The 28,000-nt window shown below is 40.3% G+C and overlaps 1 protein-coding gene across 2 annotated transcripts in view; it reads left to right on the forward strand.

Moving 5' to 3' along the window:
* LOC136120649 (protocadherin alpha-C2) overlaps window positions 1-28,000 on the forward strand; it is a 108,189-nt gene that overhangs the window by 24,938 nt on the left and 55,251 nt on the right. Inside the window, exon 2 of one of the 2 annotated variants that reach the window (XM_065874171.1) lies at window positions 16,056-16,075. The exons of the other annotated variant lie outside the window; for it this stretch is intronic. Coding sequence (XP_065730243.1) covers window positions 16,056-16,075 — 20 coding nt within the window. The remainder of the gene's footprint in view (window positions 1-16,055; window positions 16,076-28,000) is intronic. 2 annotated transcript variants of the gene reach the window in all.

Below are 28,000 nucleotides of genomic sequence, written 5' to 3' on the forward strand. Positions count from 1 at the left end.
CATCTTTGGGATATCCAAATATCCCAAGTATCTCCTAAATGTTGCTTTCCCACAGATCCCAGTTTATATGAGCAAATATTGCTTTCCCACAAACTCCAGTTTATGTCAGTAAATACCACGTTCCCACAAATCCCGGTTATGCCTAAAGATAGGGAGCCAGATGGTGGGACAAATTCTACTAGGAGAGCTCTATCTACTTATTCGTGAGACTAATTAAATCTTTTCAAAATAAACATCAGTGGCAGTTTAAACAGAAACAGGAGAAAAGGGAAGCCAAAAGTCTGAGAAGTGTGTGAATGGGGGAGAGTTTTTGTCAGGATTTTCCATGCTGATTCTCAGTATGTGTTTTCCTTTCTCCCCACTTCCTAATCCACATCCACACATCCTATTGATCTCGGAGAGGCAGAAGTGAGTGATGGCGTGAAGCGAGATCTTAATTCCTTGCCCAGGAATTGAACGTGGCTAGCCTGGATGAAAACCAGGAATCCTAGCTGCCACACCCCCTGGCTCTTGCTCCCAGTGAAAAATGCATTTCTCACAGAGGCAAAACTGTAAAAACAGGTACAAAGTTTATTATTAGAGACACAGCACAACAACAAGTGGGAGAGCACAGTTTGTTTAGTTAAGATAGAAGCAAGGCAGAGATGCACACCCAGAGAGAAAGGGTGTAGGTGCCCTCCTTAATGAGGAGTTCAGTAAAGAGGTGGTTAAGTTATCTATATAGGGCAGTTCTTCTGGGTCTTTGTTTACCTTTGGCCAATTATCTGGTTTCTTTTTCCACACCTGCCCTGCCTTAGGACCCTCCCCAACATGCGTGCACAACAGCCCAGAGGCTATGGGATGGCCTTAGCATCACATATTATGGGGTGGTGCCCCCTCCCTTTTGACCCCCAAGGAGCCTTTTCTAAGCATGTGCAATATTTCCCTTGCCCCAAGGATGGGAAATGTATGAACTCTTGATCTTTTAACAGGGTTTAGTCCCACTCGGTCCCTGCCATAAAAATGTCCAATGTCCAGTTATTTATCCTATTTCTGTTGCTGGTTTTTACATCAAGGTGCAGATCTCGAAATATAGACTGGAGTCCGGTCATAAATATGTAGTTCTGGAGCCCGTTTGTCTCTTGTATATGATGTAAACAGGGGGCTGGTGATGAATGTCCGGCCTGGAGCCCATCTTCTTCTAACCCCAGGAAGTGTGAGCAGGAGGCTAGTTGTAAATGTCTAGCCTGGAGCCCATCTACCTCCTGCCTCGCTATCCTCCTAAACCCGGGATAATAAGAAGCTTGATCGCAGGTATAAAATTCACGGGCCTTCCAAAAGTTGAGTACATCTCTCCAGGTGCATTTCATCTGCTGCTAATGGAAAAGCGAAAAGTATAACCTTTTACCCCAAAGCAGTTAGCTTGGTTAGCAGCATTAAATTGAGAAAATGCAAATCCTAATAATCTCTCACACTGAAGTAGAAAATCAGTTTTGGTTCTGAAATTTGGTGAGGAACCAATTCAATTTTTATTAGTTATTTCACATCCTAATGAGGATTCCCCAGTGATGGCTATGCTTATGACTCTACCGAACAACATTTCAACGGGCTGACAGGTTTCTCGCTTTAATTTTATTCAAGACTCGGCGTCAATGATTTTTTTGGTTCCCTAGTTCGGAAAGACAAATTAGTCAGGGGCATTTACTATATACTTACATTGCCTTATGTGGCAGCCTGCCCCTACTTCCTTGGAAGAAATAAGGAATGGGTTTGTGATGGTCAGAGGAGACTGGTTCTTAGTGGCACACTGAAGTTACCAATCCCACTTTTAGTCTTAAAACCAGAAAGCTGGAGCTGCCTATCTACTCCTGCCCCCACCTCCATTTTAACTGACAATTTTAAAAATTATTAGAGAAATATTCAAACATACACTAAAGTTGAGAGAATTGTGTAATTAACCCCACGTATCCTGTACTCAGCTTCAATAATTATTGATACTTTTAGGCAGTTTTCTGACCAGGAAATATAATGCCCTGAAAGCTTCAATTCTTTATCTCTATTTGGCTTTTGTCTTTCAAATTTTGGTTCCTGGGCCTTTGGACACTACAATTGTATTAAAAGAAGGATTTGAGTGAGGAATTTAGTGTTTAATGTCAGTCTCTTTTTCAGCTCTCCTCCCTCTCTGGAGAAGCCACTGGTTAATTGGGTGCTAGGTGGAATCTGGCAGTATTTATTGCGGCCAAGAGCTGTTTTTCTTAAAACAGATCACTGTCCCGATTTCCGTGCAGAAGACCGGCCAAAAAACAAAGCTGGAGAATTTATGGGTATCAAGCCAGTTCTTACCCCACCTCAGTGCTGTTTTCTAAACATTTACAGAGAGCAAATTTGCAGAACAGTTTTCTGGTCACACTCTGTAAAGTATCTCAGTACTTTCTCTCCCCTTCACTTTGCACGTCCTGTTTGGGGATGAGTTGTCAATCTTTCTGAGTTTTTGGTGCTAACCTCCTCCCTCGCCCACAGCGTCGGGGGCCGCTTGCAAAGCACTCCCAGTAGGGCCTCCTGGGGAACGAGAAACTGCTGATCCGCAAAAAAGCGGAAACGTGGAACCGGAATTGAGCTCGCACACTTTTGTGTCTTGAAAAGCGAGAATCCCGGGGAAGCTTCCCAATCTGCCTCTCGCTGGTAGCCTCTACTGAAATCTTGGCAGCTCCCGGGATATAAGAAGGTGCAGGAAGAGACTTAAACCCGCAGCGGAGAGGCTGAGAATCCAGCACGGAATGCATCCCAGCACTTGCTTTGTGGGCTCCTGTTTCCTTAAGCCTCGAAGGTGTCGTGGTTCACGGTCACGGTTCCGCCTATCAGCGCCTCCGCCCCGCGGTTCCTGTCGGAGTTCCGCCCTCTCCGCGGGCAATGTAGGGAGTCAGTGGGTGCGAGTACCCGGGACCCGACGCTCCGCTTTCAAGCAGTCGCGGAGAAACGCCAGCCGACCTCAGCCCCAGTACAACCTCAACCTTCAGGGAGAGGTTGTGGACATTAAGACCGCGGCGGTCTCAGGGCTAGGAAACGCCGTTTAAGGGAAGGCGTATTAGTTGTTGGGGGCGTCTTCCTAGCCCCGCCCCGCGCTCGCTGCCAGGGCGCGGGGCGAGATCCCAGCTAGCTGGGAACGGAGACCGCGCTTCCCCAACGCCGGCGGTTTACCTCGTCTCTGCACCCCTAGGCGGCGCTGCACTCCTCCGCACCCGGTCCGCTCCGCTTTCCCAGACGGCTGCCAAGCCTCCAGTCTAGCAAGCCTAGCTCGCAGCCGGCCGGCCCCGGGCAATTCCGGTATTCGGAAGGCGAACGTCGGCGGTCTCTGCACCTCCAGTCGGCAGCAGCGGCCGGTCGGCCCTCGTTTTTTTCTTTTTTAAAACCACGGCTTGTGATCTCCGGGAGTCCGGAGCATGGTCCCGGGTCACCGCTGGTGGAACGAGGACGCCGAGAGGGAGGGAGGATGGTGGGCTGGAGGGTGGCGGTTCTGTGTTTGTGGGTCTCCTGCGGCTCTGCAGCGGGACAGCTCGAATACTCCGTGTCGGAGGAGACCGAACGGGGCGTAGCCGTAGGCAGTGTTGCTCAGGACTTGAGGCTGTCAGCGGCCGCTCTGTCCTTGCGGAACTTTCGCTTCCTTTCCAGCCACGGCGAGCCCTACTTCGAGGTCGATCTGGCCAGCGGAAGCTTGGTGGTCAGAGAGCCGGCGGATCGCGAACGGCTGTGCGGGGACAAAGCTGCCTGCGTTCTGACCTATGAGCTGGTGCTGGAGGACCCGCTGGAGCTGCACAATATTCACGTTCACGTCCTGGACACCAACGACAACTCGCCTCACTTGCCTGCCGGCGACGTGCAGTTGCACATTCCCGAGTTCCTGATGCCGGAGCCCGTTTTACTCTCCCTAATGCCCAAGATGCCAACGAGGGAAGCAATGGGGTGCTAAGCTACAGCCTGAGCCCCAGCCAGCACTTTCGCCTGGACATGGGGTCGTGCGCGGGTCGACGGCAGCGAATACCCGGAGTTGGTATTGGAGAAAGGGCTGGATCGGGAGCAGCGTGCCACCCACCGGCTGGTGCTCACTCCGGGACGGCGGGTCGCCGGCGCGCTCCGGAGACGCACAAGTCACCATCGTCGTGGTGGACACAAACGACAATGCACCTGTATTTGAGCGCTCAGTATACCGCACCAAGGTGCCAGAGTCCCCCCAACGGGACTGTGTTATTCCGAGTTCAAGCCTCGGACCCGGATGAAGGCTCCAATGGGGAAATCCGGTACTCCTTAAGCAATAGCACGCAGGCAAAGCTGCGACACCACTTTCACGTGCACCCTAGAAATGGGGAATTGCGGGTAGCTGCTTCACTAGGTCCGCCTGAAACGCTGTTGGAGGCATACATCGAGGCGAGGGATGAAGGCGCCTTCGGTCTAGCCAGCACCGCCAAACTGCTGGTGGAAGTGACTGATGTGAACGATCACGATCCCTATGTGAACCACCCCACTTTCTCCAGTCCAGTTTCCAAGGACACCGCCGCTGGCACAGTGATTGCTCTCAGTGTAAGGGATGAGGACCTTGGTCCCGATGGTAAGGTCGTTTGTAGCATGTCCGCTCGAGGCCCTTTTAAGCTGAAGGCTTCCTTTGACAACTACTACAGCTTGCTGACTGGTGGGCCGTTGGACCGGGAGCAGATCAGTGAATACCAGGTCCTGATCACCGCCTTAGATGGTGGCTCGCCCCCACTTAGCACCCGCAGGACACTGACTGTGTCAGTTGCTGATGTGAACGACAATACACCAAACTTTCCTCAACCGAAACAGGAACTTCTTGTGGCAGAAAACAATGGCCCTGGGACCTCCCTAGGATGTGAGTTTGACCAGGACCCAGATCTGGGGAAGAATGGTGTCATCTTTTATGAGCTGTTGGATATTATCTCTGAAGGGCAGGCAGCCTCTAACTTGGTGGCAGTAGATTCCTCCAGTGGGGCTATCACTGCCAAAATTTCCTTTGACTTTGAGCAGCTCAGGGAGTGTCACTTCCAAGTGGAAGCCCAGGATGGTGGCATTCCTCCCAGAAGTGCAACAGTGACTGTGAACTTGTTTGTGGGAGACAGGAACGACAATGCTCCAGTCATCTTGTTTCCCTTGCCCAGAAATGGCTCTGTCCCGGTGGAAATTGTGCCCCACTCTGCCAGAACAGGACACCTGGTCACAAAAGTGGTAGCAGAGGATGCAGACAGTGGGTGGCTCCAATGCTTGGCTTTCTTACCACATCTCTCAGGCTTCTGATTCGAGCCTTTTTAGAATTTCAGCCAGTATGGGAGAGCTCCATACTGCTCGCTTAGTTCTTCCCACTGATGCAGTTAAACAGAGGGTGGTGGTAGTGGTTTGGGACCATGGAGACCCATCACTTTCCACCTCTGTCACACTGGGCGTTCTGTTGAGCAACTCTGTCCCTCGGGTCCTTCCAGACTTTGAAGATGGCTGGGAAAAAGGCGGGAACCTTTCTGCCCAGAACCTGTATTTAGTAATTGCTCTGGCCTGTATTTCCTTTTTATTTCTGGGGTGCTTACTTTTCTTTGTGAGTAGCAAGTTGAGCCAGATCCCAGGTTGTTGCTCTCAGAGCTGCTGTCGCTCTCCAGAGGATTTGAGATACGGGAGCAAGATGGCTTTGAATCCTTGCATGACATCTGCCACAATAGATGTCACTACAGTCGAAAGACTTTCTCAGACCTACCTCTGTCGGGCCTCTCTGGGACTTGGTTCTGACAATAACAGTTTGCTGTTGCGTGGGGAATACACTGCTGCTGACCTGAGAAATTTGGCCTCTGGGATAGAACTGAATGTGCCAATATCCTGTATTCAGATTCACAATAGGAAAGGGGATCATGCAAATGTAAATGCCGTGGTAAGCAAATTTTATGAGATTTGATTCCCTTGACCAGGAAATGACCACTAGCTATTTCTGAAATGTTTCTTAGACGAGCCTTTGGCAACATTTAATCCAATGAATGGAATGCTCCTGCTTAGCATCCCCTGTGCTAAGGATTCTGGGAAGATATAGGCGTTAAAAGAGACTGACCTTGGCCTCAAGAAGGTTACAGTTTATTTTTGAGAAAGCAAGGTAAGAAATTCAAACCTATTACAGAACAACTAAAATAATATAGCATAAAGGTCTAAAATTTTTAAAAAAGCACCAAAGTTTCTGGTACAGGTAATAAACACCCTGGCGGGTCTTTTAAAAAAATATTTATTTTTATTTACTTATTTTTGGCTGTGTTGGGTCTTTGTTGCTGCTCGTGGGCTTTCTCTAGTTGTGGTGAGCAAGGGCTACTCTTTGTTTCAGTGCGCGTACTTCTCATTGCGGTGGCTTCTCTTGTTGCAGAGCCCAGGCTCTAGGCATGCAGGCTTCAGTAGTTGTGGCACACGGGCTCAGTGCTCTAGAGCACAGGCTCTAGTAGTTGTGGCGCATGGGCTTCGTAGCTCCGCGGCATGTGGGATCTTCCCGGACCAGGGCTTGAACCTGTGTCCCCTGCATTGGCAGGTGCATTCTTAACCACTGTGCCACCAGGGAATTCCCCTGGGGTGTCTTTAAATAATTCCTTTTACGAATTTCTTTAAGGAATTACTTAAAGCAAATATCCCTTCATTAGAAGTATTTTGAGCAACAGATATGTGTAAGGCATTCTGATTCCTAAGGTGAGAATGAAAATTATGTAAGAGTCTTTGTGTAATACAAACTTAATATCATGGACGATGAGACGTTTATTCAAACCATTACAATACATGATTTAAAAATGATGATAACCTAAAACATGTAAAAGTAAATTGCAGTGGATGTTCAAAGAAGGGAGAGAGATAACATGAGAGAACATCTAGGCAGGGAGGAGGAAATCATAGGAAGCTTTGTGGTAGAGATAGCTGTTGAATTGGATTGTGAATGCTATACCGTTTAATAAAATGCAGCATACTCTCTAGGCTATATTTTACAATGAGCCCCGTTTTGACAAAGTAGTCTTTTTTTAGAATGATGCTCCAAAACACAGCTAATAGTTCCACACAGTGTTTGTAAGTACATAAAAATTCTAGGCATATCTCAAAACACCTATTTGTACTGACAGAAAGAAGATAAGATGATTTGGTATAGGACTTGACAACCTCTTATTTTGTGTTCTTATTGATATATTTCACAAAGAAGACAGATGAGTAATTGTTATGTCAGAAACATTTGTGTGTTCAAAGGTGCACTTACCATTCAAAGTCCATTCAACTTGGATTTAATATTCTTATTACTTTAGAAACCAGTATACTTAGAAGTAAGTAAATACCATATTTGGGAGTAATGCATCTAATAAAATTAAATTATACCTCAGTTTATCTGTTTGGCATTTCAAAACTTTCTGAGTGGAGTGGGAGCAATTGGCTTAGCAATTTTACAATATTACTTTCCAACTTCTCATGGAGATCATGGATACAAGAGAAAGGTTGTGCAGAAATTAGGGAAGGGAGCGAAGGGAATGTTCTACTCTTCTAGGTAATAAGAGAGAAAATTGGATAAGTTATTTTCCTTCAAATAATTATGTTAACTGCAAATAAAATAGATTTGCATCCATTATAATTTTGCATAATTAATATTCACACATGATATAATGGAATCCAATATATATGATTAGTAAATACTTGCTGATGAATGAATAATTAAATTTGTGAATATATTAATTGGCTGGAAACACTCTTCAACATAGAGGGAAAAACTTTAACTTAACTTTTATCTCTACGTGTATATATAGTTAACAGTTTAAAGGCTATTTTCAAACATATTATTTTCTTCCTTATGATATATAATCATGAAACAACACAACAGGGATTTTCTGGTCCTAGAGCTAGCATGAAAAATCTCAGTGCTGTATTCTGGGGTTAAATAAGAGTCCAGTTCCTGTAGATAACAAAGTGATTAGTAGGGATGCACATCATAACACTGTGAACTTTGCAGTGAATGAAAATTAAAATGCAGTTAATTTTAAGGGAGAAAATTGGTGCACAAAATGTTAGTATTTCAGGTATCAAAACACAGTGTATAAACTCTATTAAGAAAATTCACCATTTATTTCTTTTATTTCATTGCTTTCTGTAACAAGGAGAGATAAGGATACCAGCAATGTCTATGCAGTTTGAGAATCAGGAATTGTTTGAGAGAAACATTTTGACTAGACTACAAAGGAAACATAAGTAAGTGATAAGAAGATCAATGGATCTGAGAGTTAGAAGGAAAATTATCTACTTAAAAGGAAAAAAAATGTAGTTAATAACAGAGGAAAATGTCCCCTGCCACAGAATTTTTAAACTTATATGAGTGATAAAGTAACAGAGATATACTGTTTAGACGTGCAGGGCTATTGTGCCATCTCACTCATCCAGTTGGACAGTCTTTTTCCATCATTGTTGATATTTCGCTTTTTAGGTTGTTCATTGTCTGTTAATTTTTGTGGGCTGGATAATTCCTCATATATATAGAAAGTTTGATGTATAAAAACATGGGGAAAATAACTTCTGTAAAGCTGTAGTATTTGTAATTCAACACAGGCATTTATTATTTACTTCTTCCTATCCAAGTGCATATTGATCCAATCTTGATTCTTTAGAAAAGAATGCTTATCATAGTGTTCACTGAATGCCTTAAGAACAACTACAGAATTCTAGAAATAAGGCATTTGTTGCTTCAGTTTTATAAAACATATATCCTTTGAAAAGTGTGAAATTTCATAATTTTAACTGTGTGCCTGAGTCACACAGAATCATGTTGATGCATATGTGTTTATATTTTGTTCTAACTCTAAGCTCTTCTGTCTTATTTTAGTTTAGAGTGTATGTTAGTATAATTTACAATACTAAAAAAAATTAACTTAAGAAATTCAGGAAGAAAAAAAAATTCAGGAAAACCTTTTATCTATATCTCTTCTTTGTTAATATTTAACAGATATAACCAAAATTGACCCACTGTGCAACAAGTAGACAACACGAGTTTCATGGCAATTTTTTCTGTTAAAATTCTTGATAGGGCTTCCCTGGTGGTGCAGTGGTTGAGAGTCCGCCTGCCGATGCAGGGGACACAGGTTCGTGCCCCGGTCCGGGAAGATACTCCGCGTCTCGGCACGTGAGCCATGGCCGCTGAGCCTGTGCGTCCGGAGCCTGTGCTCCGCAACCAGAGAGGCCACAACAGTGAGAGGCCCGTGTGCCGCCAAAAAAAAAAAAAAAAAATTCTTGATAGACAATTTAATTTTTTAGATGGTATCTGAGGTGTAAACTCTACTATTTAAAATTAGTTGCATTGGCAATTTTTTTAAGGTAGTAAATATTAATGTAGCAAAAACGCACAACAGCATACAACTGACTTTATTAAAAATTCCACATGAAAATTATATTTTAAACATACCAATGTTTTATTAGTGTATTGTTCTTCTGGGATTAAAGCAGTTTCTCTTTTGCCAGGATCTATGGAGTATAAAATATTTCCCCTTTGCAGTGTCGTTTGTTAACAGAGTGGTAGAATGTTTTTGGCATTCTGGGTGTTTTTATTTGCTAACGTATATTCCTTAAGTAGACTTTCCCATAGGTTAATTGGATGTTTCCTTATATCTATTTTGACTTTGAAGCTGATAACCACACGCCGAAAAACTTTAGAGTGCAGTAACTAAGGAAGCGTGCAAGGTAGATGATATATATTCAGATGAAATAATATGTAAATAGATAGCACAATAGTATTCACTGTATAATGCAAAAACCTCAAACTAGTGAAAAGGAGAGAAAAAGAGCGTTATAACTTGAGTAGAAAAAAGAAAAGCAATGCTTTTGGGAGATGTATGAGTGGGAAAGTTTTGGCAACATCTGATAATGTTAATGACCTATTGATTTTTGTTGCCTTCAATATTTGCAGTTAGAGGGAAACAATAATATTCCAGAGACTAAGTACACTTTAGCTGGCTTGGGATGAAGGTAGACTAAATTGCTAAGAAGTTTTTACATTGCTCAAATGCGTGTAATGTGAATATCAGAAATAGCATTTGGCAGAACGTCAAATGAATATAAATCACAATCTAGGACTCTGATTAAAGTATGGGAAAAAGGAATTTATTGGTAAGGATTATTCTTTAAAACCAAAACTTAATGATAAAGGTGGTTATTCACCTTGTTCCCAATTTTAATTGATGAGATGAGAGTGGGTCAGGAAACCACATGTCTCTTTTATACTGCATTTATGAAAAAGAATTAGGATAAGAATTTCTTCCTCAAGCTATAAACATAGAACTTGTCTTGGAATCTAGGAATGAACATGCAGTCACGTTGTCTCCTATGCTGCAGAGAAAGAGAAAAGCCTTTCTGTCCCAACCCAAATTGTTGGCTGTTCCTAGAGTCATCTGTTTGCCATGTACACATATACTGTTTTCATAGCTGAGCTCTATTGACATACCACAAAATGTACTCTCTGAATTCGGGCACATTATGTTTATTCCTTAGAATCTTTAAGCAAAGATTACAGCTGTTTTGTTTAGAATCAAAATGATGTTCATACAAAATAAAAACAACCAATTAAGACATCTTAATAGTGGGTTTCGGCATCTGTAATTCATCACTTGAGATTGGCATGTCATTTTCCTTTCTTTTAAGGATTTGGTATCAAGGTTATGCTGGCCTTATTAAACAAGTTGGAAGTGTTTTTTTCTTCCTCTCCTTTTTTTCTAGTCTCTGGTCATGTTTGTTAAGATTGGTGTTATTTCTGTCTTAAATATCTAGTAGAATTCACTAGGAATGTTCTCTGTGCCTTAAGTTTTCTTTGTGGGAAAGTTTTAAATCATGAAATCACATTTCTTTATTAGTAAGAGAAATATTCATATTTTTATTCTTCTTGTTTCATTTCTGTGAATTCTCTTTTTCCAGAAATATGTTAATTTTATGTAAATTTTCAAATATTTTGGCATAAAGTTTTTTATAATATCCTCTTTGTGATCTTTGTAACATCTACAGGATCTGTAGTGATATTCCTCTTTCCAATCTTATGTTATTGTCACCTCTCATTTTTCCTGGTTAGACTTGGAAGTAGCTTATTATATTAGCCTTTCAAGGACTAACTTGGCTTTTGGGATTCTCTTGCTTGTATATTTGCTTTCTATTTAATTGATTTCTGCTTTAAACATTATTTACTTCCTAATATTTTCTTTATGTTCCATTTGCTATTTGATTTCTAGCTTCTTATATAGCTTATTGTTTTTCAGGTTTTGTTATTTTTAATGTATGGATTTAAAGCTGAAAAATTCCCCTAAGTATGGTATGATCTGCTTCATGCAAATCATATTTAAAAAATTTTTAATTCAAGTATAACATACATAAAAGTTCATATATCGTATATGTATAACGTGCTGAACATTTCAAAATCAACAGAATCATGTAATCACCACAGAGGTAAAGAAGTAGGAGAGCATTACCAGCACCCCGAGCCCCGCTCAGCCTCCTCTATCTTTACTCCCTTCTGAAATACAACTATTATCATGAATTCCAACATCATAAAAATAGAATCGTATGGTATGATTATGTTTTTGTGTCTGGCTAATTTAATTCAATATCATACATATGACAATCACCTGGCCTGCTGTGTATAGCAATAATCCATCCATTAAGTTGCTGTATGTCACATTGTATGAATATATCACAATTTATTTATCCATTTTTCTGCTGATGGACATTTTTTTCAAGTTTATTTTTGCTATTATGGACAATTCTGCTATGAACATTTTTTCTGTGTCTTTTGGTGCACATATTTGCATTTCTGATGACTATGTATCTAGTAGTAGAAAATGCTTGGTTATGTGGTATGAGTATGCAACTTTAATAGATGCTGCCAACAGGTTCCCAAATTAGTTGTTCCAAGTTCCTCTCCTGCCAGCAGCGCTTGAGAGTTTGTTACTCCACATTCTTGAATAATTAGTATTACCAGACTTTTACATTTTCTTTGTTATAGTGGTGTGTACTAGTATCTCATTTTAAAAATTTAAGTTCTAGATTTGTTTTTTTCCATATAATGTCATAATTGAATACTGAACAGTCTACGAAGTGAATATTAAAATGCTTAGACCATTCATCCCTCCCTTCCATTGTATACTTTTTTTTAAGTCAGGTTTATTGGTTGTTTGAGAAATATTGGTTCACTGAGCTCTACAGATCTTCCAAATGTGGACACATTTTATTATGCAATAACAAAAAATCACATTTGTGAATACCACCATCGATCTCATCAGACAGACAGTCTTTTAGTTTTGGGAAGGTACAAGCTCATGGTAGCAGACAAAAGTTTTCCAAAATTGTGATTCTTACTCAAAATCTTAAATTTTATCATTTGCAACAAATACTGTCACTTGTTTTCCTTGCAGTGACAGGCTCATTTCATTCATTTTTAAGAGAATGTCTGCCTTCTGGTGTTATAAATACCCAAGTCCATCTTGTAAATTTCCTGTCACAGACCTGGAATCAACCATTCTACAAAGATCCTTCAATTCTTTTTTGTGGGAGATGGTATTTAGAAATATAATCTGGACAATAGGTGTGCTTATTCCTACGTGGTTGAGTCAGCGTTTCTAGGTGTGAACTAGGGGATATGCATTTTTTAAAAGGTAAAATAAATCACAAGTTCATATTAATTTTTACAGTTCAAGTTCAGAACGATAAGGTTTTTACTTAATTTCATCACTCTTACATTTGTATCTCCTTTCTCCCATAACAAAAATCACAGTGTTGGGCTTCCCTGGTGGCGCAGTCGTTGAGAGTCCGCCTGCCGATGCAGGGGACACGGGTTCGTGCCCCGGTCTAGGAAGATCCCACATGCCGCGGAGCGACTAGGTCCGTGAGCCATGGCTGCTGAGCCTGCGCGTCCGGAGCCTCTGCACTGCAACGGGAGAGGCCACAACAGTGAGAGGCCCACGTACCGCAAAAACAAACAAACAAACAGTGTTCATTTATATCAACATAATTACTAATTTATTACCACACACTACTCAAAGAACACACTTAGAAAACAATACCAGCATTAAACCAACATTGTGATTACAGTAACAGTTTAATATTTTTGCCATTCTTTTCATTTGTAAGGTATATTTTACTAGGCTTGTACAAGTTACTGTGTTTTAAAGTATCTTGGAATAGTTCGTCTCTGTGTAGTTATGCCACCAACTACACAGAGTTAGGTTCATTTGTTTCAAGTTGCTTTCACAGTGAGGGCTTTCTTTTTTTTTGAATTTTATTTATTTTTTTATACAGCAGGTTCTTATTAGTCATCAATTTTATACACATCAGTCTATACATGTCAATCCAGTCACCCAATTCAACACACCACCATCCCCACCCCCCGCGGCTTTCCCCCCTTAGTGTCTATATGTTTGTTCTCTACATCTGTGTCCCAACTTCTGCCCTGCAAACCTGTTCATCTGTACCATTTTTCTAGGTTCCACATACATGCGTTAATATACGATATTTGTTTTTCTCTTTCTGACTTATTTCACTCTGTATGACAGTCTCTAGATCCATCCATGTCTCAACAAATTACCCAATTTTGTTCCTTTTTATGGCTGAGTAATATTCCATTGTATATATGTACCACAACTCCTTTATCCATTCATCTGTCGATGGGCATTTAGGTTGCTTCCATGACCTGGCTATTGTAAATAGTGCTGCAATGAACATTGGGGTGCATGCGTCTTTTTGAATTATGGTTTTCTCTGGGTATATGCCCAGTAGTGGGATTGCTGGATCATATGGTAATTCTACTTTTAGTTTTTCAAGGAACCTCCATACTGTTCTCCATACTGGCTGTATCAGTTTACACTCCCACCAACAGTGCAAGAGGGTTCCCTTTTCTCCACACCCTCTCCAGCATTTGTTGCTTGTAGATTTTCTGATGATGCCCATTCTAACTGGTGTGAAGTGATACCTCATTGTAGTTTTGATTTGTATTTCTCTAATAATTAGTGATGTTGAGCAGCTTTTCATGTGCTTCTTGGACATCTGTATGTCTTCTTTGGAGAAATGTCTATTTAGGTCTTCTGCCCATTTTTGTATTGGGTTGTTTGTTTCTTTAATATTGAGCTGCATGAGCTGTTTATATATTTTGGAGATTAATCCTTTGTCCGTTGATTCATTTGCAAATATTTTCTCCCATTCTGAGGGTTGTCTTTTCGTCTTGTTTATGGTTTCCTTTGCTGTGCAGAAGCTTTGAAGTTTCATTAGGTCCCATTTGTTTATTTTTGGTTTTATTTCCATTACTCTAGAAGGTGGGTCAAAAAAGATCTTGCTGTGATTTATGTCAAAGAGTGTTCTTCCTATGTTTTCCTCTAAGAGTTTTATAGTGTCTGGTCTTACATTTAGGTCTCAAATCCATTTTGAGTTTATTTTTGTGTATGGTGTTAGGGAGTGTTCTAATTTCATTCTTTTACATGTAGCTGTCCAATTTTTCCAGCACCACTTATTGAAGAGACTGTCTTTTCTCCATTGTATATCCTTGCCTCCTTTGTCATAGATTAGTTGACCGTAGGTGCATGGGTTTATCTCTGGGCTTTCTATCTTGTTCCATTGATCTATGTTTCTGTTTTTGTGCCAGTACCATATTGTATTGATTACTGTAGCTTTGTGGTATAGTCTGAAGTCAGGGAGTCTGATTCCTCCAGCTCTGTCTTTTTCCCTCAAGACTGCTTTGGCTATTCTGGGTCTTTTGTGTCTCCATACAAATTTTAAGATTTTTTTGTTCTAGTTCTGTAAAAAATACCATTGGTAGGGCTTCCCTGGTGGTGCAGTGGTTGAGAGTCCCCCTGCTGATGCAGGGGACACAGGTTCGTGTCCCAGTCTGGGAGGATCCCACATGCCATGGAGCGGCTGGGCCCGTGAGCCATGGCTGCTGGGCCTGCGCATCCGGAGCCTGTGCTCTGCAACGGGAGAGGCCACAACAGTGAGAGGCCCGCGTACTGCAAAAAAAAAAAAAAAAAAAAACCATTGGTAATTTTATAGGGATTGCATTGAATCTGTAGATTGCTTTGGGTAGTATAGTCATTTTCACAATATTGATTCTTCCAACCCAAGAACATGGTATATCTCTCCATCTGTTTGTATCATCTTTAATTTCTTTCATCAGTGTCTTATAGTTTTCTGCATACAGGTCTTTTGTCTCCCTAGGTAGGTTTATTCCTAGGTATTTTATTCATTTTGTTGGAATGGTAAATGGGAGTGTTTCCTTAATTTCCCTTTCAGATTTTTCATCATTAGTGTATAGGAATGCAAGAGATTTCTGTGCATTAATTTTGCATCCTGCAACTTTACCAAATTCATTGATTAGCTCTAGTAGTTTTCTGGTGGCATCTTTAGGATTCTCTATGTATAGTATCATGTCATCTGCAAACAGTGACAGATTTACTTCTTCTTTTCCAATTTGTATTCCTTGTATTTGTATTTCTTCTCTGATTGCCATGGCTAGGACGTCCAAAACTATGTTGAATAATAGTGGTGAGAGTGGACATCCTTGTTTTGTTCCTGATCTTAGAGGAAATGTTTTCAGTTTTTCACCATTGAGAATGATGTTTGCTGTGGGTTTGTCGTATATGGCCTTTATTATGTTGAGGTAGTATCCCTCTTTGCCCACTTTCTGGAGAGTTTTTATCATAAATGGGTGTTGAATTTTGTCAGAAGCTTTTTCTGCATCTATTGAGATGATCATATGGTTTTTCTTCTTCAATTTGTTAATATGGTGTATCACATTGATTGATTTGCATATTATGAAGAATCCTTGCATCCCTGGGATAAATCCCACTTGATCATGGTGTATGCTCCTTTTAATGTGTTTTGGATTCTGTTTGCTAGTATTTTGTTGAGGATTTTTGCACCTATATTCATCAGTGATATTGGTATGTAATTTTCTTTTTTTGTAGTATCTTTGTCTGGTTTTGCTATCAGGGTGATGGTGGCCTCATAGAATGAGTTTGGGAGTGTTCCTTCCTCTGCAATTCTTTGGAAGAGTTTGAGAAGGATAGGTGTTAGCTCTTCTCTAAATGTTTGATAGAATTCACCTGTGAAGCCATCTGGTCCTGGGACTTTTTTTTGTTGGAAGATTTTTAACCACAGCTTCAATTTCATTACTTGTGATTGGTCTGTTCATATTTTCTATTTCTTCCTGGTTCAGTCTTGGAAGGTTATACCTTTCTAAAAATTTGTCCATTTCTTCCAGGTTGTCCATTTTATTGGCATAGAGCTGCTTGTAGTAGTCTCTTAGGATGCTTTGTATTTCTGCAGTGTCTGTTGTAACTTCTCCTTTTTCGTTTCTAATTTTATTGATTTGAGTCCTCTCCCTCTTTTTCTTGATGAGTCTGGCTAATGGATTATCAATTTTGTTTATCTTCTCAAAGAACCAGCTTTTAGTTTTATTGATCTTTGCTATTGTTTTCTTTGTTTCTATTTCATTTATTTCTGCTCTGATCTTTATGATTTCTTTCCTTCTGCTAACTTTGGGTTTTGTTTGTTCTTCTTTCTCTAGTTCCTTTAGGTGTAACGTTAGATTGTTTATTTGAGATTTTTCTTTTTTATTGAGGTAGGCTTGTATAGCTATAAACTACCCTCTTAAATTGCTTTTGCTGTATCCCATAGGTTTTGGATCGTCGTTTTTTCATTGTCATTTGTCTCTAGGTATTTTTCGATTTCCTCTTTGATTTCTTCAGTGATCTCTTGGTTATTTAGTGACGTATTGTTTAGCCTCCATGTGTTTGTGTTTTTTACGTTTTTTTGCCCTGTAATTGATTTCTAATCTCATAGTGTTGTGGTCAGAAAAGATACTTGATATGATTTCAATTTTCTTAAATTTACTGAGGCTTGATTTGTGACCCAAGGTGTGATCTATCCTGGAGAATGTTCCGTACGCACTTGAGAAGAAAGTGTAATCTGCTGTTTTTGGATGGAATGTCCTATAAATATCAATTAAATCTATCTGGTCTATTGTGTCATTTAAAGCTTCTATTTCCTTATTTATTTTCTGTTTGGATGATCTGTCCTTTGGTGTAAGTGAGGTGTTAAAGTCCCCCACTATTATTGTGTTACTGTCGATTTCCTCTTTTATAGCAGTTGCCTTATGTATTGAGGTGCTCCTATGTTGGGTGCATATATATTTACAATTGTTATATCTTCTTCTTGGATTGATCCCTTGATCATTATGTAGTGTCCTTCCTTGTCTCTTGTAACATTCTTTATTTTAAAGTCTATTTTATCTGATATGAGTATTGCTACTCCAGCTTTCTTTTGATTGCCATTTGCATGGAATATCTTTTTCCATCCCCTCACTTTCAGTCTGTATATGTCCCTAGGTCTGAAGTGGGTCTCTTGTAGATAGCATATATATGGGTTTTGTCTTTGTATCCATTTAGTAAGCCTGTGTCTTTTGGTTGGAGCATTTAATCCATTCACGTTTAAGGTAATTATCAATATGTATGTTCCTATGACCATTTTCTTAATTGTTATGGGTTTGTTTTTGTAGGTCCTTTTCTTCTCTTGTGTTTCCCACTTAAAGAAGTTCCTTTAGCATTTTTTGTAGAGCTGGTTTGGTGGTGCTGAATTCTCTTAGCTTTTGCTTGTCTGTAAAGCTTTCGAGTTCTCCATCGAATCTGAATGAGATCCTTGCGGGGTAGGGTAATCTTGGTTGTAGGTTCTTCCCCTACATCACTTTAAGTATATCATGCCACTCCCTTCTGACTTGTAGAGTTTCTGTTTAGAAATCAGCTGTTAACCTTTTGGGAGTTCCCTTGTATGTTATTTGTCGTTTTTCCCTTGCTGGTTTCAGTAAGTTTTCTTTGTCTTTAATTTTTGCCAATTTAATTACTATGTGTCTTGGTGTGTTTCTTCTTGGGTTTAGCCTGTATGGGACTCGCTGAGCTTCCTGGACTTGGGTGGCTATTTCCTTTCCCGTGTAATGGAAGTTTTCGACTGTAATCTCTTCAAATATTTTATCTGGTTCTCTCTCTCTCTCTTCTCCTTCTGGGACCCCTATAATGCAAATGTTGTTGCGTTTAATGTTGTCCCAGAGGTCTCTTAGGCTGTCTTCATTTCTTTTCCTTCTTTTTTCTTTATTCCCTTCCTCAGCAGTGAATTCTCCCATTCTGTCTTCCAGGTCACTTATCCGTTCTTCTGCCTCAGTTATTCTGCTATTGATTCCTTCTAGTGTAGTTTTCATTTCAGTTATTGTTTTGTTCATCTCTGTTTGCTTGTTCTTTAATTCTTGTAGGTCTTTGTTAAACATTTCTTGCATCTTCTCGGTCTTTGCCTCCATTCTTTTTCTGAGGTCCTGGATCATCTTCACTATCATTATTCTGAATTCTTTTTCTGGAAGGTTGCCTATCTCCACTTCATTTAGTTGTTTTTCTGGGATTTTATCTTGTTCCTTCATTTGGTACATAGCCCTCTGCCTTTTCATCTTGTCTATCTTTCTGTGAATGTGGCTTTTGTTCCACAGGCTGCAGGACTGTAATTCTTGCTTCTGCTGTCTGCCCTCTGGTGGATGAGGCTATCTAAGAGGCTTGTGCAAGTTTCCTGATGGGAGGGACTGGTGGTGGGTAGAGCTGACTGTTGCTCTGGTGGGCAGAGCTCAGTAAAACTTTAATCCTCTTGACTGCTGATGGGTGGGGCTGGGTTCCCTCCCTGTTGGTTGTTTGGCCTGAGGCAACCCAACACTGCAGCCTACCTGGGCTCTTTGGTGGGGCTAATGACAGACTCTGGGAGGGCTCACGCCAAGGAGTACTTCCCAGAACTTCTGCTGCCAGTGTCCTTGTCCCCACAGTGAGCCACAGCCACCCCCTGCCTCTGCAGGAGACCCTCTAACACTAGCAGGCAGGTCTGGTTCAGTCTCCCCTGGGGTCACTGCTCTTTCTCCTGGGTCCCTATGCGCACACTACTTTGTGTGTGCCCTCCAAGAGTGGAGTCTATGTTTCCCCCAGTCCTGTCGAAGTCCTGCAATCAAATCCCACTAGCCTTCAAAGTCTGATTTTCTAGGAATTCCTCCTCTCGTTGCCAGACCCCCAGGTTGGGAAGCCTGACATGGGGCTCAGAACCTTCACTCCAGTGGGTGGACTTCTGTGGTATAAGTGTTCTGCAGTCTGTGAGTCACCTACCCAGCAGTTATGGGATTTGATTTTACTGTGATTGTGCCCCTCCTACCTTCTCACTGTGGCTTCTCCTTTGTCTTTGGATGTGGGGTATCTTTTTTGGTGAGTTCCAGTGTCTTCCTATGGATGATTGTCCAGCAGCTAGTTGTGATTCTGGTGTTCTCATAAGAGGGAGTGAGAGCACGTCCTTCTACACCACCATCTTGGTTCCTCAGCACTTGCTTTTTAAAATTAAATATTTTGGAACCACCTTTATCCAATTCTCCCTCTCCCCCACCCCCTCCTTTGGTAACCACAAATCTGATCTCTTTTTCTATGAGTTTGTTTGTTTGTTTGTTTTTGTGGTATGCAGGGCTCTCACTGTTGTGGCCTCTCCTGTTGCGGAGCACAGGCTCTGGAGGCACAGGCTCAGTGGCCACGGCTCACAGGCCCAGCTGCTCCGTGGCATGTGGGATCTTCCCGGACTGGGGCACAAACCCGTGTCCTCTGCATCGGCAGGCGGACTCTCAACCACTGTGCCATCAGGGAAGCCCAGTTTGTTTGTTTTTGAAGTATAATTGACCTACAGCACTATGTTAGTTCTGTTGCACAGCATAGATACTTGATATTTCTGTACATTATGAAGTGATCACCATAATAAGTCTAGTTACCATTTGTCACCATACAAAGATATTACATTATTATTGACTGTATTTTCCACACTGTACATTTTATACCTGTGACTCGTTTATTCTGTAACTGGAAGTTTGCACCTCTTAATTTCCCTTACCTAGTTCACTCATCCCCCAACCCCTTCCCTTCTGGCAACCACCTGTTTGTTCTCTGTATCTATGACTCTGTTTCTGTTTTGTTTATTCATTTGTTTTGTTTTTAGATTCCACATATAAGTGGAATCTTACAGTATTTGTGGTTGTCTGACTTATTTCACTTAGCATAATAACCTCAAGTCCATCCAGGTTGTCACAAATGGCAAGATTTCATTCTTTTCTATGGCTGAGTAGTATTCATCTCAACTGGGTGCTGTTGCTGGGCACTTAGGTTGCTTCTGTATCTTGGCTATTAATAGTGATTAATGCTGCAGTGAACATAGGGGTTCGTATATGTTTTCAAACTAGTGTTTTCATTTTCTTTGGAAAAATACCCAGAAGTGGAATTGCTGGATTGTATGGTAGTTCTATTTTTAATCTTTTATGGAAACATCATACTGTTTTCCGTAGTGGCTGCACTGATTTACATTCCTTTAAACAGTGCATGAGCGTTCCCTTTTCTCCACATTGTCGCCAACACTTCTTTCTTATTTGTTGTCTTTTTGATAATAGCCATTCTGACAGGTGTGAGGTGATGTCTCAATGTGGTTTTGATTTGCATTTCCCTGATGATTAGTGACGTTGAGCATCTTTGCGTGTAACTGTTGGCTATCTGTATGTCTTCTTTGGAAAAATGTCTATTCAGATCCTCTGACCATTTTTTAATCAGGTTGTTTTTTGTTTGTTTGTTTGTTTGTTTTGCGGTATGCGGGCCTCTCACTGTTGTGGCCTCTCCTGTTGTGGAGCACAGGCTCCGGACGCACAGGCTCAGTGGCCGTGGCTTATGGGCCCAGCCGCTCCACGGTATGTGGGATCTTCCCGGACTGGGGCACGAACCTGTGTCCCGTGCATCAGCAGGCGGACTCTCAACCACTGCACCACCAGGGAAGCCCAGGTTGTTTGTTTTTTAGACGTTGAGTTATATGAGTTCTTTGTATATTTTGTATATTAACAGCTTATTGGATATATCATTTGCAAATATCTTGTCCCAATCAGTAGGTGGCGTTTTCATTTTGTTGATAGATTCCTTTGCTGTGCAAAACTGTTTTAGTTTGATGTGGTCCCATTTGTTTACTTTTGCTTTATTCATTTCTTCTAGGTTGTCCATTTTATTTGCATATAATTGTTCACAGTAATCTCTTATGATATTTGTATTTCTGTGGTGTCAGTTGTCACTTCTTTTCATTTCTGATTTTATTTATTTGGGTCCTCTTTTTTTCTTCATGAGTTGGCTAAAGGTTTATCAATTTTGTTTATCTTTTCAAAGAACCAGCTTTTAGTTTCATTGATCTTTTCTATTTTTTTTTTTTTAGTCTCTATTTCATAAATTTCTTCTCTGGTCTTTATGATTTCTTTCCTTCTGCTAACTTTCGGTTTTGTTTGTTATTCTTTTTCTAGTTCCTTTAGGTGTAAAGTTAGATTGTTTAAGATTTTTCTTATTTCCTAAGGTAGGCTTGTATTGCTGTAATCTTCCCTTTTAGAACTGCTTTTGCTGTGTCCCATAGATTTGGGATCGTTGTGTTTCTGTTTTCATTTATCTCCAGGTATTTTTCGATTTTCTCTTTGACTTCTTCAGTGACCCATTGGTTGTTTAGCATATTGTTTAGCCTCCACGTGTTTGTGTTCTTGGGGTTTTTTATTTTTTACAGTTTTTTCCTTATAGTTGATTTCTAGTCTTGTAGTGTTGTGGCTGGAAAAGATGCTTGATGTGATTTCATTCTTCTAAAATTTACTGGGACTTGTTTTATGGCCTAGCAAGTGATCTATCCTGGAGAATGCTCCATGTGTACTTGAAAAGAATGTGTTTTCTGCTGCTTTTGCATGGAATGGACTATATATCTATTAAGTTCATCTGGCCTAATGTGTCATTTAAGGCCAGCATTTCCTTATTGATTTTCTGTCTGGGTGATCTATTCACTAATGTAAGAGGCATGTTAAAGTCCTTTTCTATTATTGCGTTACTGTTAATTTCTTTCATTACATTTGTTAATATTTGCTTTATGTATTTAGGTGCTCCTATGTTGGGTGCATATATTGGGTTGGTCAAAAAGGTCGTTCGGGTTTTTCCATAAGATCTTACAGAAAATCCTGAACGACCTTTTTGGCCAACGCAATATATTTACAGTTGTTACATCTTCTTGTTGGATTGATCCCTTTATTATAATGTAAGTTCCTTCTTTGTGTCTTATTATACTCTTTGTGTTAAAGTGTATTTTGTCTGATATAAGTATTGCTACTCCAGCTTTCTTTCTTCTTCTTTTTTTTTTTTTTTTGCGGTACGCAGGCCTCTCACTGTTGTGGCCTCTCCTGTTGCGGAGCACAGGCTCTGGATGCGCAGGCTCAGCAGCCATGGCTCATGGGCCTAGCCACTCTGTGGCATGTGGGATCCTCCTGGACCGGGGCACGAACCCGCGTCCCCTGCATCGGCAGGTGGACTCTCAACCACTGCGCCACCAGGGAAACCCCTCATTGTGCTGTTTTATGAGTTATTTCTTACTAGTTTTCTTTCAGTTTTACTAATTTTGTCTTCATTTTGTGTCTAATATGCTATTAGAAGTTTCCCTTGAGGTTTTTTTTTCAGTTATTATATTATTCATTTAAAAATTCTATTTATTATTGTTCAAATCTGCTGGGACATTTTAAATTTATTTTTTCTTCTATGAAAATATTTTCAAGCTTGCTTTTTATCTCTTTAAATATATTAAATCTTTGATATTTCTAGAGTCTGCAGTCTGAAAGTATGTTTCTGCTGTGTGCTGCTTCAGCTTTTTTTTTTTTTTTTTTTTTTTTGTGGTAAGCAGGCCTCTCACTGTTGTGGCCTCTCTCCTTGCGGAGCACAGGCTCCGGACACGCAGGTTCAGCGGCCACGGCTCACGGGCCCAGCCGCTCTGCGGCATGTGGGATCCTCCCGGACCGGGGCATGAACCCATGTCTCCTGCATCGGCAGGCGGACCCTCTACCACTATGCCACCAGGGAAGCCCTTCAGCTGGTTTTTGATCACAGCTCCATATTTCCATGTGTGCCAGATTTCCCCTGACTTGTGATGGTCGTTACCCTGAAAATAATATTTGTCGGGATATCCTGAGATCTTGAATGAAAGTGCCTTCAGGATAGATTTTTATTTACACCTGCCAGTGTCTGAAAACTACTAGTTGTAAACTGCTTTAATCTAAGTTCAAGACTTGAGGGTCTTTGGAGACTTAGACTCTATGTATACCCAGCTGAAAATCTGTGGGATATCCAGTATCCAACCACAACTTTATAAGATTTTTTTTCCTTTCCTGTTTTCCTTCTGTTTTGGTTGGCTCCAAGTCAAACTCCCCAGCAGTTCTCTGGGCTGGAGAGTGGATAGGTTTGTTACACCGTTACCTGGAGAATATAGTCCTTGGGGTTCCAGATTACTGTAGTTTGGAGAGCCTATAAGAATCCTTAGTTTATGTACATTTTGGTCCTTAATTTCTGTCTTCCTCATCCCACAAATTATCTGAATTTATGTCCAAGTTTGTGTTGGCAGATGCTTTCAGAACGAAAAGCAAGTTCAAAATTCTGCTCACCTCTTTGGATTTAAGTTTCCTCCAGAATTTGTCTTAGCAGTTCCTCATTAACTTATCTGGTTTTTAGTGCTTTTAAGATAATTGTTTTAATATTTTATCCAGAATATTTACTTGCTTTTAGTAAGATGGCTGCTCTAAATAATTTAGGCTGCCATTAGCTGAGATTCCCTATTATACAGTTTTATCACCAGCAGACTAGCATCTAAGTAGTATTGAAATGCTTCATAGGGGGATTTAAATATTTTATTATTAATTTTGGAAAGAAAGTAATTCATATATTAATTCTACTATGAAATACTTAGTAACTGAACCAAGAGAGCACATGCTTTCACTTAAAACATTCAGACAATAACCTATGAGGTAAAAGAATCTGAAAAAATACATATATATACACATCTATGTATACATATATACGTATATATGTGTGTGTGTATGTATATAACTGAATCACTGTTCTGTATACCTGACACTAACATGACATTGTAAGTCAACTATATTTCAGTAAAAAAAGAAAACACAAAAACATTCAGATAATCAAACTTTATTAGAGGTGGTATTTGTGGCTTTACTTGACATACAACAATTTCTATATTTCTTTATTCTAGTCACTCCATTTGACATGCTTTTTTGAGCATGAGACACTCAAAATGTGGAGACAGATAAGATGTAATCCATAACAGTGAAAGATATCTCAACAACAAACAGGTAAACTGTCAAATATAATACAAACAAATTAGAGCTACAGTGAAACAAATACGTGCTACGTAGGAAGCCCAGAGGAAAAGCAACTAACTCAGTATGGTGTTTGATGGAGGGTGGGGATAGGCAGGGAAATCTTCCCATATAAGATATCTCTATAGCAGAAGATTAATGGATCATTTAGGAAGCAAGGAGGTAGAGTGGAGAATGAATATTTCAGGCAGAGCAAAAACCATAAAGGCCTGGAGGAATGAGAAAGCATAAGAGAAGCTGAAAATAGTTTGTTTTGGCCAGAGTATACTGTACATGTGTAAGCAAGGAAGAAGTTGAGGCTAGAAAGGTAAGTTAGAATCAGATAAGATCCTTCAATGCAATGCTTAGAATTTTAGATTTTATCATGAGGAAATAGGTAGCCAGTAAAGTTGAAAATAGATTTTAAAATAATTTTTCCGTTAAAAATTTCATTAAAAATCCACATGATCATTGTAGATGTTTTAGGAAAAGAAATCATCTGTAATCCCAAAACCTAAGTAGAGTCACAATTATATGTGTTTACAGCTCTTTTAAAAAAACATGTTCCATGCATATATTTATTTATTTATTTACTTATTTATTTACTTAACTTATTTGGCTGCGGCGGGTTAGCTGCGGCATGCAGGATCTTCATTGCGGCATGTGGGATCTTTCGTTGTGGTGCACAGGCTCCAGAGTGTGTGGGCTCCAGAGCACACGAGCTCAGTAGTTGTGGCACGCAGGCTCTCTAGTTGTGGCACGTGGGCTCCAGAGCATGCAGGTCAGTAGTTGCGGCGTGCAGGCTTAGTTGCCCCTCAGCAAGTGGGATCTTAGTTCCCCAACCAGGGATCAAACCCACATCCCCTGCATTGGAAGGTGGACTCTTAACCACTGGGCCACCAGGGAAGTCCCCATGCATACATGTTTTTAAAGTTTTCATCATTTCTTTTTTTTTTTTTGGCTTCATTGGGTCTTTGTCACTGTGCGCAAGCTTTCTCTAGTTGTGGCGAGTACGGGCTTCTCATTGCGGTGGCTTCTCTTGTGGAGCATGGGCTCTAGGTGCACAGGCTTCAGTAGTTGTGGCACGCAGGCCCTAGAGTATGCGGGCTTCAGTAGTTGTGGTGTGTGGTCTCAGTAGTTGTGGCATGTGGGCTGTAGGGCACGTGGGCTTCAGTAGTTGTGGCACACAGACTCAATAGTTGTGGCTTGTGGCCTCTAGAGCACAGGCTCAGCAGTTGTGGTGCACAGGCTTAGTTGCTCTGCGGCACGTGGGAGCTTCCCAGACCAGGGATAGAGCCTGTGTCCCCTGCGTTGGCAGGCGAATTCTTAACCACTGCACCACCAGGGAAGTCCCTCCATTCACTTTTTTTTTTTTAATTTATTAACTTTTTTAAGTTCCCTAAGCTTAGAACCTCAGTCTTGGACTCGAAAGTGTGAAGATATAAAGAAAGCAGAAACAAAATTCTCAAGAAAGTATATATTGAAGTCACTATCATTCTGTGAATTTCTTAATATGCAATTTGAAAGAGTTCCAAGATGCATTCTATTTTAAGATAACTAATGGAAATCACATAAAGGCATTAAAGTTAATTTTTTTACAGCTCACTTTAACCAAGTATGCAAATATGTCTATGTCCTACTGAGATATCAAATAACGTTTTTCCTCTCAAAGTTGTACACATAAATTTACACAACCACCTAAGTGAATTTGTAGATGTTGTTTTTTCAGAGCTCTAGGAATTTTTTAGGAATTTATTGTTGAATAGCGTCTCTATCATTGTCATCAAGGGAAAATAAACCTCCATTCACTTATTTATTTATTTATTTTTGTCTGCATTGGGTCTTCGTTGCTGCACGTGGGCTTTCTCTAGTTGCAGTCAGCGGGAGCTACTCTTTGTTGAGGTCTGGGGGCTTCTCATTGTGGGCTTCTCTTGTTGTGGAGCATGGGCTCCAAGCCTGGAGGCTTCAGTAGTTGTGGCTCATGGGCTCAGTAGTTGTGGCTCACAGGCTCAGTAGTTGTGGCACGTGGGCTCTAGAGCATCGGTTCAGTAGTTGTGGTGCTCAGGCTTAGTTGATCTGCAGCATGTGGGATCTTCCCGGACCAGGGCTTGAACCTGTGTCCCCTGCATTGGCAGGCGGATTCTTAACCACTGTGCCATCAGGGAAGTCCCTCCATTCACTTTTAATGTTGACTCAGTAACCTTGATGCATATACAAATTCTTTAATGAGAATTAAATTTGATAATTTAATTTGGTTATCTATTGTAACACCATTGAATCCCTCCATGATTTTTTTCAAAATATGTTGGGGAGAGAATAAGAATAGGGAATAATCCATGATAATTTAATTTTCTGTGCCTACCCCCAAACTAAAATTGCCTAGTTCTCAGAATTATAGCTAACTTTTTCATCCAAGGATGCAATATTCATCCTTGTACTCAGGAAACTCACAGTCTGACATTTTTAGGGTTGCTGCTACTTTCTTAACACATCATTGTTGACACTTGGAAAGAATGACTTTTTGTAACTTGAAAATCCTATTTATTCTTCAACTCCTGCTAGCTTAAGGAACACTAAATCTACATATCGTAGGAGGCATATCTGTCCAATATATCCTATGTATTCATTGATTTATGAACTAATAAATCTTTCATATACAGTTTAAATGAGCTTATGATAATTGGATCAGAGGTATACTAGTCTAGTTTGAGAGTACAGCAGAAAACCAATCATGAGAGGCTATGATGAAATTTTAATTATAAAGGATATTGAATATCTTAGGGTGACAACTCTGTTGTAATAGATGTAACATTGAGTTGGAAAGAGAGGAAGTGAGATTTTTTTCCCCAGTTCTGCTTGAAATCAACTCTGTATTTTTAGTAAATTATCAAACCATTCTGTGCTTCAGTTTTATATCTTCATTAAAGTTACCACCCCACTGTCTTTGGTTCACTGAGTTTATTGGAAAATTCTCCAATAGATTTAGATAAAGTCTCACGTTAAAGTGTTGATTGATTGGGGAGTTTTGTGTATATATGTGTGTGTGTGTGTGTGTGTGTGTGTGTGTGTGTGTATACACACATGCACATATACACACACACATATATATATTTTCCTATTCAGGACTGAAAAGCTGAAGTTGGCATCAGGCAACTTCAAGTTGTAGATGTATAAGTTAAATGATCTTTGAGACCCTTAGTTCAGAGATGCTGTATAAATAGAACCATTACTATAAATAGAACTAGATTTTTCTTCTCAATTCTGTCAGTCAAGTAGAGTACGCAAAAAAGGAATGCAGAAACTTGGGCTTTTGCTGTCTTTTGACTCATCCCTCCTTTCTCCTCAGGTTATTTGGATAATTTTATGAGACTTCTGTCCCCATGCTGCACCCCTCCTTTTTCTGGCTAATAATCATTGAGAATTTATACAATGAAAAATTTACATGCTTTATCTGAATAAATGTCTAGCAGGAACTGTTGGTAGTAAGTACTATTTTTCTTTATTTTACTAAGCTGAGATTTAGAGGAAAAAAAAAAAACTTTCCCAATGACACATAATAAACAGTAGAGCCAGATCTTGAATCTTGGAGTCTGGTTTTACATCAAGCAGGATTATTGTAAGAGGACCCTAAGTAGGTGCATGACCTAAGCATACAATGGGATTAAAAACCTTGAAGTGGAGTTGCGTCTATTATTGCTAGAGAAATTTAATCCTAGATCTTACTACCTAAAAGATATGTGTAAAAAGTTCTGAGGATACCAC

This window comes from Phocoena phocoena, chromosome 3 (assembly GCF_963924675.1).
Source record: "Phocoena phocoena chromosome 3, mPhoPho1.1, whole genome shotgun sequence".
Classification (NCBI taxonomy): Eukaryota; Metazoa; Chordata; class Mammalia; order Artiodactyla; family Phocoenidae; genus Phocoena; species Phocoena phocoena.